At 43.2% G+C, this 11,167-nt stretch overlaps 1 protein-coding gene across 1 annotated transcript in view; it reads left to right on the forward strand.

The window, feature by feature from the left end:
- LOC106569138 (ankyrin repeat domain-containing protein 13C) overlaps nucleotides 1–11,095 on the forward strand; it is a 36,046-nt gene extending 24,951 nt beyond the window's left edge. Inside the window, exons 6-13 of the mRNA XM_014140146.3 lie at nucleotides 2,373–2,439; nucleotides 2,572–2,716; nucleotides 3,026–3,157; nucleotides 5,944–6,105; nucleotides 6,244–6,323; nucleotides 6,512–6,610; nucleotides 6,924–7,024; nucleotides 9,589–11,095. Coding sequence (XP_013995621.2) covers nucleotides 2,373–2,439; nucleotides 2,572–2,716; nucleotides 3,026–3,157; nucleotides 5,944–6,105; nucleotides 6,244–6,323; nucleotides 6,512–6,610; nucleotides 6,924–7,024; nucleotides 9,589–9,719 — 917 coding nt within the window. The 3' untranslated portion in view covers nucleotides 9,720–11,095. The remainder of the gene's footprint in view (nucleotides 1–2,372; nucleotides 2,440–2,571; nucleotides 2,717–3,025; nucleotides 3,158–5,943; nucleotides 6,106–6,243; nucleotides 6,324–6,511; nucleotides 6,611–6,923; nucleotides 7,025–9,588) is intronic.
- The last annotated feature ends 72 nt before the right edge of the window (nucleotides 11,096–11,167 follow it).

The following is an 11,167-nucleotide window of genomic DNA, read 5'->3' on the forward strand; positions in this document are numbered from 1 at the left end:
CGTTAACCATCACAGCATAGTTGATACATACATGTAACAGTGCCAGACATACATACAAACATATACAGTTGGCATTGCTGTTATGATTTTAGATGTCCTTTGTTTAACTTAAAAAAAAAAAAAAATTGCATTGCTGTTTGCTGTTTTCTTCTGTCTTTTCCTTTTTTCTCTTTAGTTCATTCTCTTGGTTGTTGGTGTATTGGGGGGTTCTTGGGGGTGGGGAATGGAATTAATTGTATTTATTTTTTTTTTTTTTGTGGGGGGGGGACTGTGGGAGGGGTCTCGAATGGTATTGACCCTGGATGCTTCTGTGTGTTGCTACAAAAAGAAGTTAGAGGTAGTTTTGCGAGCCAATGCTCACTGGCGTTAGCGCTAGATTAGCACAGGGGTTCCCAAACTTTTTCACTCGGGACCCCCCTTCCAGCATTGGCTTGTCTAATGTGTATTCATGTAATATTTCAGTGACAAAAGAGTTACAACAATATACTGTTGAAGTTGGAAGTTTACATACACTTAGGTTGGAGTCATTAAAACTTGTTTTTCAACCACTCCACCAATTTCTTCTTAAACTAGAGTTTTGGCAAGTCGGTTTGGACATCTACTTTGTGCATGACACAAGTAATTAGTCTAACAATTGTTTACAGACATATTATTTCACTTATAATTCACTGTATCACAATTCCAGTGGGTCAGAAGTTTACATACACTAAGTTGACTGTGCATTGGAAAATTCCAGAAGATTATGTCATGGCTTTAGAAGCTTCTGATAGACTAATTGACATCATTTGAGTCAATTGAAGGTGTACATGTGGATGTATTTCAAGGCCTACCGTCAAACTCAGTGCCTCTTTGCTTCATCATGGGAAAATCAAAAGAAATCAGCCAAGACCTCAGAAAAAAAATTGTAGACCTCCACAAGTCTGGTTCATCCTTGGGAGCAATTTCCAAATGCCTGAAGGTACCACGTTCATCTGTACAAACAGTAGTACGCAAGTATAAACACCATGGGACTACGCAGCCGTCATACCGCTCAGGAAGGAGACGCATTCTGTCTCCTAGAGATGAACGTACTTTGGTGTGAAAAGTGGAAATCAATCCCAGAATAACAGCAAAGGACCTTGTGAAGATGCTGGAGGAAACGTACAAAAGTCTCTATATCCACAGTAAAACGAGTCCTATATCGACATAACCTGAAAGGCCGCTCAGCAAGGAAGAAGCCACTGCTCCAAAACCGGCATAAAAAAAGCCAGACTACGGTTTGCAACTGCACATGGGGACAAAGATCGTACTTTTTGGAGAGATGTTCTCTGGTCTGATGAAACAAAAATAGAACTGTTTGGCCATAATGACTATCATTATGTTTGGAGGAAAAGGGGGGAGGCTTCCAAGCCAAAGAACACCATCCCAACCGTGAAGCACGGCGGTGGCAGCATCATGTCGTGGGGGTGCTTTGCTGCAGGAGAGGCTGGTGCACTTCACAAAATAGATGGCATCATGAGGCAGGAAAATTATGTGGATATATTGAAGCTACGTCTCAAGACATCAATCAGGAAGCTAGCTTGGTCGCAAATGGGTCTTCCAAATGGACAATGACACAAGCATACTTCCAAAGTTGTGGCAAAATGGCTTAAGGACAACAAAGTCAAGGTATTGGAGTGGCCATCACAAAGCCCTGACCTCAATCCTATAGTGGTGATCATAACTGACCTAAGACAGGGAATTGTTACTAGGATTAAATGTCAGGAATTGTGAAAAACTGAGTTTAAATGTATTTGGCTAAGTGTATGTAAACTTCCGACTTCAACTGTATATGGCCTAAAAAACGAAATATTAAAACAGTAGCTGACATGGGCAAGTTGATCTGGACATTTCTGACAAGGTATGCAATGACTAACGTGACAAGAGGAACTGACGTACCTCGTACTTTCTACTATTACAACTTTCAGGAGTAAGTTTAAAGCCAGACTGAGTTCCTTTAAAACATTTTTTTAAAGTAACAAATTGAGGGGGGGGCTGACCCCCACTGCTGACCCTTCGGGGCGGGCCCCACAGGGAACCACTGGCTTAGTGCAAAGACTGGAAGTCTAGCTGTACCTGAAGACTTCATCTTTGCCCTAAGCTAGTTAGCATTGGCTACTGAAACTACCTCTAACTTAATCATACTGGATACAGAGACATAACAATTGTATCCACGAGTTCATCTGACTCTGGGGAAATAGTTAACTATCCCTTTAAAGACCATGCAGGGCCTAGCCACGGCCATGTTCATTTATATACCACATAATGGTACCACATATCTCTGCAGTTTATCTTAATGAATCTTATCCATTAACTACTGTTGATCATTACATTTTATTTCTCATGTCTCATAGTGCCCTTGCTCTCCCGGATTTTGCCATCTGATAACTGCAAGATCTACAAGCAGGGGATCAACATCAGGTAAGTCATCACATACACGTTTGACACAGACGCCAGCTACAAGTTGTGAGGATTATAACTGGCGTGTGCAACCACTCATCTTCCAGAGTTGACCCATTACACTCTTTCTCCTCACTCTTTCTCCTTTGACAGACTGGACACAACTCTGATAGACTTCTCAGATATGAAGTGTCAGAGAGGAGACCTCAGCTTCATCTTTAACGGAGATGCTCCGCCCTCCAAGTCCTTCTATGTCCTGGACAATGAGCAGAAGGTGTACCAGCGGATACACCACGAGGTGACCTATATGGTTTGGTACCATGTCCTCCAAACCACCCAACATCACATGAATGTGACCTATATGGTCTGGTACCATGTCCTCCAAGCCACCCAACCTTACACAAATGTTTGTATTGCCCTGGCAAAGGTTGATTGATTGAAAGCTCAGCTATTGTTACAAGGGATCAGATTTTTTTTCTTCTGCAATCTAACGTGTGTGGAAGTTCTCTTTTCACCATGTCACCCATAAAGATAATAGGACCTATTGAATTCTGTGATGTCATTATGATGATGATGATTATGACCACTGCCTGATGTGTCCCTGCAGGAGTCTGAGATGGAGACTGAGGAGGAGGTGGACATCCTGATGAGCAGTGATGTCTATTCTGCCACCCTGTCCACCAAGTCCATCACCTTCTCCCGCAGTCAGATCGGCTGGCTCTTCAGGGAGGACAAGACGGTAAGCACCCCTCTCGGTCCTGTTCAGTAGGCAATTTATTTTGTTGAAACACAGCAGAATGTGGGGAGGGTCGCAGGGGTCACTGGAATATAGAGGGAATAATATAATTGGTCTCTGATCATAAGCTGTGTTTATTTATATTTATTTAACCTTTATTTAACTAGGCAGGTCAGTTAAGAACAAATTCCTATTTACAATGACGGCCTACCAAAAGGCAAAAGGCCTCCTGCGGGGATGGGGGCTGGGATTAAAAATGTTAAATAAAATAGAAATATAGGACATAACACACATCACGACAACACAACACTACATAAAGACAGACCTAAGACAACAACATAGCAAGGCAGCAACACATGACAACACAGCATGGTAGCAGCACAACATGACAACAACATGGTAGCAACACGACATGGTAGCAGCACAAAACGTGGTCCAAATATTATTGGGCACAGACAACAGCACAAAGGGCAAAAAGGTAGAGACAACAATACAGCACGTGAAGCAGCCACAACTGTCAGTAAGAGTGTCCATGATTGAGGCTTTGAATGAGAGAGATTGAGATAAAACTGTCCAGTTTGAGTGTTTGTTGCAGCTCGTACCAGTCGCTAGCTGCAGCGAACTGAAAAGAGGAGCGACCCAGGGATGTGTGTGCTTTGGGGACCTTTAACAGAATGTGACTGGCAGAACGGGTGTTGTATGTGGAGGATGAGGGCTGCAGTAGATATCTCAGATAGGGGGGAGTGAGGCCTACGAGGGTTTTATAAATAAGCATCAACCAGTGGGTCTTGCGACGGGTATACAGAGATCACCAGTTAACAGAGGAGTATAGAGTGCAGTGATGTGTCCTTTACGGAGCATTGGTGGCAAATCTGATGGCCGAATGCGAAAGAACATCTAGCCGTTCGAGAGCACCCTTACCTGCCGATCTATAAATTACGTCTCTGTAATCTAGCATGGGTAGGATGGTCATCTGAATTAGGGTTAGTTTGGCAGCTGGGGTGAAAGGGGAGCGATTACGATAGAGGAAACCAAGTATAGATTTAACTTTAGCCTGCAGCTTTGATATGTGCTGAGAGAAGGACAGTGTACTGTCTAGCCATACTCCCAGTACTTATGAGGTGACTACCTCAAGCTCTAAACTCTGAGGTAGTAATCACACCTGTAGGGAGAGGGGCAGTCTTCTTACCAAACCACATTACCTTTGTTTTGGAGGTGTTAAGGGCAGAGAAAGCATGTTGGACACTAAAAGCTTTGTTATAGCGCATTTAACACAAAATCCAGGGAGGGGCCAGCTGAGTATAAGACTATCATCTGCATATAAATGGATGAGAGCGCTTTCTATTGCCTGAGCTATGTTGTTGATGTAAATTGAGAAGAGCGTGGGGCCTAGGATTGAGCCTTGGGTTACTCCCTTGGTGACAGGCAGTGGCTGAGACAGCAGATGTTCTGACTTTATGCACTGCACTCTTTGAGAGAGGTAGTTCGCAAACCAGGCCAAAGACCCCTCAGAGACACCAATACTCCTTATCCGGCCCACAAGAATGGAATGGTCTACCGTATCAAAAGCTTTGGCCAAGTCAATAAAAATAGCAGCACAATATTGCTTAGAATCAAGGGCAATGGTGACATCATTGAGGACCTTTAAGGTTGCAGTGACACATCCATAACCTGAGTGGAAACCATATTGCATATCAGGGAGAATACTATAGACATCAAGAAAGCCAGTCAGTTGATTTTTCCAACACTTTTGATAAACAGGGCAAAATGAAATAGGCCCATAACAGTTAGGATCAGCTTGATCTACCCCTTTAAATACAGGATGAACCGTGGCTGCCTTCCAAGCAATGGGAACCGCCCCAGAGAGGAGAGACAGGTTAAAAGGTCAGAGATAGGCTTGGTGATGATAGGGACAGTAACCTTAAAGAAGAAATGGTCTAAACCATCTGACCCAGATGGTTATTTGGGGTCAAGTTTAAGGAGCTCCTTTAGCACCTCTGACTCAGTGACCGCCTGCAGGGAGAAACTGTGTAGCGGGGCAGGGGAAAAAGAGGGAGGAGCGTCAGGGCTAGTCACATTAGAAGGGGTGGGAGAGGAGGCATGGCTGAGTCAAATAGGAATCCTGACTTAATGAAGTGGTGATTGAAGAGCTCAGCTATGTGTTTCTTGTCAGTAACAACCACATCATCAACATTAAGTGACATGGGCAGCTGTGAGGAGAAGAGTTTTTTTCTCCAGGTCTTTAACCGTTTTCCCTAACTTATTGGGGTTAGACCCACAGAGAGAGAACTGCTCCTTAAAGTAACTAACTTTAGCCTTCCGGATAGCCTGAGTGCACTTATTTCTCATTTGCCGGAACGATAGCCAGTCATCCTGACTATGCGTGTGCCGAGCCTTTCGCCAAATGCAATTCTTGAGGTGGAGTAACTCTGCAAGATCACGGTCAAACCAGGGGCTGAACCTATTTTTAATTATCATTTTCTTTATGGGGGCGTATTTGTCACCAATACCACTGAAAATATTTGTTTTAAAAGTCCAAGCGTCTTTGACAGAGCTGATCAAGCTGATTCTATACCATTTTACAGAGGCCAGTTCATGAAGGAAGGCTTGCTCATTAAAGTATTTTAGCAAGCGTCTATGACCAATCAGGACAGGTCGTTTCACTGAGCAGCCATTATGAACACAGGCTGTAAAACAGTGATCACTGTATGTACTGTATAGGGAATAGGGTGTCATTAATAATGCAGCCACCAGTGTTTATTATGCATCTGGCTTGTCTGTCCCTGCAGGAGAGAGTTGGTAACTTCCTGGCTGACTTCTACTCTGTGAACGGCCTGGTGCTGGAGTCCAGGAAACGGCGGGAGCATCTGAGTGAGGAGGACGTCCTGAGGAACAAGGCCATCATGGAGAGCCTGAGCAAAGGAGGGAACCTGGTGGAGCAGAACTATGAGGTGAGGGAGGGAGGCTTTGGGTCTTTAGTCTCTTCTTCAGTAGTGGGTGTGGTTTTGGTGGACATCATATGGATATGTGGTTATGATGCATAAAAGAAAGCCTACATGTAGTGATCTTCCTCTCTGTCTTTCCCTCAGCCTCAGAGAAGGCTGTCCCTCACAGCTCCAGACCCCAACACTATCTCCTGGGAGGAGTACATTTCTGCAGAGCACGGAAAGTAAGCCCTGCTTTATTCCTTTTAAGAAAGGTCACAGATGACACCACTGTCCGGATTAATATCAAGCCACTTTTTATTATTGAGTTATTTCATTGAAGATCGTAACTAGCAGTGGCTTACTATTAAGCCTCCAAACGTATACGCCAATGGTGCTGACTTAGTCTGTTTGTGTATGTGTTCATCCCCAGGGCACCTCATCTTGGGAGAGAGCTTGTGTGTAAGGAAAGCAAGAAGAACTTCAAAGCGACCGTAGCCATGAGCCAGGACTTCCCTCTGGGCATTGAGTCGTGAGTAGAATCCCTCCTCTTATTGGCTAGTAGTCTCTCATCAGTCTTACCACTGACTGTAGTGCATTTGGAAACGTCCATGTATTTATCGTTATTGTGCACACAGGTTCTGACTAAATGTATATTAGGCAGATGCAGATCGCCAATTCAGAAAAGTTCTTGTCTAGCAAATGCTTTTGGAAGGCCTCTTGATTTTAGGTACATTTTAAGTTTGATTGAATAGGATCTAGGCTAGTAATGTACTGTTAGAATAATGCATACATCAATTCAAAATAAGTGTTTGGCACTGACCCATTTTTCTGTCCTCTTCCAGGTTACTGAATGTGTTGGAGGTCATAGCCCCATTCAAACATTTCAACAAACTAAGAGAATTTGTTCAAATGAAGCTTCCTCCTGGGTTTCCAGTCAAGCTTGGTATGAATCTATTGTACACTGAACTAAAATATAAATGCAACATATAAAGTGTTGGTCCCATGTTTCATGAGCTGAAATAAAATATCCCTGAAATGTTTCATAAGCACAAAAAGTTTATTTCTATCAAATTTTGGGCACAAATTTGTTTACATCCCTGTTAGTGAGCATTTCTCCTTTGCCAAAATAATCCATCCACCTGACAGGTGTGGCATATCAAGAATCTGATTAAACAACATGATCATTACACAGGTACACCTTGTGCTGGGGACAGTAAAAGGCCACTCTAAAATGTGCAGTTTTGTCACACAACACAATGCAACAGTCTCAAGTTGAGGGAGTGTGCAACTGGCATGTTGACTGCAAGAATATCCACCAGAGCTGCTGCCAGATAATTGAATGTTAATTTCTCTAGCATATGCCACCTCCGGGGTGACAGGTAGCCTAGCGGTTAGAGCGTTGGGCCAGTAACCGAAAGGTTGCTGGATCGAATCCCCAAGCTGACAAGGTAAAAATCTGTCGTTCTGCCCCTGAGCCCACTGTTCCCCGGGCACCGAAGACGTGGATGTCGATTAAGGCAGCCCTCCGCACCTCTCTGATTCAGAGGAGTTGGGTTCAATGCGGAAGACACATTTCAGTTGAAGGCATTCATTTGTACAACTGACTAGGTATCCCCCTTTCCCAACATCGTTTTGGAGAATTTGGCAGTATGTTCAACCGACCTCATAACCGCAGACCACGTGTATGGTGTTGTGTGGGAGAGCGATTGCTGATGTCAATGTTGTGAACAGAATGCCCCATGGTGGCAGTGGGGTTATGGTATGGACAGGCATAAGCTACGGACAGTGAACACAATTGCATTTTATGGATGGCAATTTGAATGCACAGAGATACCGTGATGAGATCCTGAGGCCCATGGTCGTGCCATTCACCTGCCGCCATCACCTCATTGTTCAGCATGGTAATGCACGGGCCCATGTCGCAAGCATCTGTACACAATTCCTGGAAGCTGAAAATGTCCCAGTTCTTCCAAGGCCTGCATACTCACCAGACATGTCACCGATTGAGCATGTATGGGAGGATCTGGATCGACGTGTACGACAGCATGTTCCAGTTCCCGACAATATCTAGCAACTTCGCACAGCGATTGAAGAGGAGTGGGACAACATTCCACAGGCCACAGTCAACAGCCTGATCAACTCTATGCGAAGGAGATGTTGAGCTGCATGAAGAAAATGGTGGTCAGACCAGATAATGACTGGTTTTCTGATCCACTCCCCTACCTTTTTTAAAAAGTATCTGTGACCAACAGATGCATATCTGTATTCCCAGTCATGTGAAATCCATCGATTAGTGCCTAATGACTTTATTTCAATTGACTGATTTCCTTATATGAACTGTAACTCAGAAAAATCGTCGAAATTATTTAATGTTGCGTTTATATTTTTGTTCAGTATACATTGCATTTGGAAAGTATTCAGACCCCTTGACTTTTTCCACATTTTGTTACATTACAGCCTTAATTCTAAAATGTATAAAATATATATTTTTTACCTTTATTTACATTGGTATTCAGACCCTTTGTTATGAGGCTTGAAATGTAGCTCAGGTGCGTCCTGTTTCCATTGATCATCTTTTAGATGGTTCTACAACTTGATTCTTCCAAGACTCTTCCTTCAGCTGGCCGCCCGGCCAAACTGATAAATCGGGAGAGAAGGGCCTTGGTCAGGGAGATGACCAAGAACCCTTTGATCACTCTGACAACTCCAGAGTTCCTCTGTGGAGATGGGAGAACCTTCCAGAAGGACACGCTGTGGGGATGTTTTTCATCGGCAGGGACTGGGAGACAAGTCAGGATCCTAGGGAAAGATAAACGGAGCAAAGTACAGAGAGATCCTTGATTAAAACCTGCCTCAAAGCACTTAGGACGTCAGACAGGGATGATGGTTCACACAGCCAAGACAATGCAGGAGTGGCTTTGGGACAAGTCTCTGAATGTCCTTGAGTGGCCCAGCCAGAGCCGGGACTTGAACCCGATCGAACATCTCTGGAGAAACCTTAAAATACCTGTTCAGCGATGCTCCCCATTCAACCTGTTCAGAGCCTGAGAAGATCTGCAGAGAAGAATTGGAGGAACTCCCCAAATACAGGTGTGCCAAGCTTGTAGCGTCACACCCAAGAATACTCAAAGCTGTAATTGCAGCCAAAGGTGCTTCAACAAAGTACTGAGTAAAAGGTCTGAACACTTATGTAAATGTGATATTTCAGTTTTTAATTTTGAACAAATTTGCAAACATTTCTGTAAATCTGTTTTTGCTTTATCATTATGGGGTATTGTGTGTGAATTGATGAGGACAAATTCTTTTTAAGTCCATTGTAGAGAAGGCTGTAATGTAACAAAATGTGGAAAAAGTCAATGGGTCTGAATACTTTCCGAATGCACTGTACGTTATGTGGCCACATGGCTGATTTTATTTTTAAGTTAAAATAAAATGAAATATTGTAAAATTATGAAGAAACTGACATATTAAACCCTGGAAACAACCCCTCCTATTTTTGTGTTCCAGACATCCCTGTGTTCCCCACTATCACAGCGACGGTCACCTTCCAAGAGTTTCGCTACGATGACTTTGAGGAGTCCATCTTCTCCATCCCAGCGGACTACAAAGAGGACCCCAGTCGCTTCCCTGACCTCTGACCTGGTTGTCATAGCAACCAGAGGTGCCCCCGTCCCACACGCTCGGAAACTGACAAACAGCCTCTACCTACCTACATTATTAAAAGGCAAATAACCAACTAAAGTAGAAACAAAATTAGAATGTGCCATCTTATTGTTTGATGTCTGTCTGTGTGTTCTGATGGAAAAAAGGGAATTATCTCTTGGCCCTGAGTGTTCAATTTGTAGATATTTCCTCATAGCAAACCAATGCAAACAGGACTCGCATTGCACCACAACCATGTTCATATGTGTAGCAATAACAGCACAAGGTCCCCCAAAAATATTTGATGTCATCTGCTTAACAACTTCATGATCACTGCTCTGAAAAGTTAACTGTGACATCTTCAACGTGCACTTCTCCAGGCTTAGCACTCACTGCATCTAGCGTCTGCCCTTTGGAGGCTACCCTTTACTTATAAACTAAGTGTTAGAAAAATAGAGATGTCATAACTTTACCATGTTTAAATGATGTACGTTATATAGGCCTAGTCAAAAGGGGCAACACTGTATAGCAATACATTTCCAGTACATAAGAATGTTATTTTTAAACCTGCTGGTTTAAACAGCATTCTTACACAGATCAATACCCAAGCCTTTTGCTCGCTCGCTCTCTCTCAGGATGCAAACACCTGTATTTTCAGGTTAACTCATCTCTTACCTCCTGGCTATCACCGTGTTTCAAGTGATTGTGTGAATTTGGGGCTCTATTCAATCCGTAGCGCTGAAGATCCGCTTTATAGTGCGATAGGCAATTTTCCTGTGGTCGCAGACTTCATTCACGGTAAACGCTGTGTGGGCTCAATCGGAAATTACCTTTACATTTTAATGCAGATCTTTTGTGATATGGATTGAATCCAGCCCATAATGTGTTTTGTGTGTGAGAGAGGACTGTTGTACTGTACTTTAAAGGTGTGTGTGAGAGAGAACCCAGATGGGGTTTCAGGAAAGCTGATCTAGTTTGATACTGCACTGACATATTTAATTGCATGCTATGTTGACCCTCTTGAGTGTATATTTCATACACACTTGTTATACCTGCTGCCATCTCGCTATCCTTTCAAATTATTCAGGAAGACCAACTTCTACCGTATAAATATTGTAACCACACTAAAACCCTTTGGTCAAATGCATTTAGGTGCTTTTACCACGAGATTATTTCCTTGAGCGTACTCCAGTTTACACTACAGACTCTACATTTCAATGAGAGCTGTAAAATCCATATGGTTTATGAAATGAGATGTGACCAGCAGTAGGTAACAGTTTGGGTCATAAGAATGTATCTGGCTTGAGCCTACTGGTATTTATAAATATATTGCAGCTTTTCCCATTCCTTTAAATAAATCACCAGCATCATGTCTCTGCATTGCAGTGTTCCATTGTTTGCCATGGGGCAGAGAACATTTGCTAGTTTCCTGCAATTCTACACA

This window comes from Salmo salar, chromosome 14, assembly GCF_965601325.2.
Source record: "Salmo salar chromosome 14, fSalSal1, whole genome shotgun sequence".
NCBI lineage: Eukaryota > Metazoa > Chordata > Actinopteri > Salmoniformes > Salmonidae > Salmo > Salmo salar.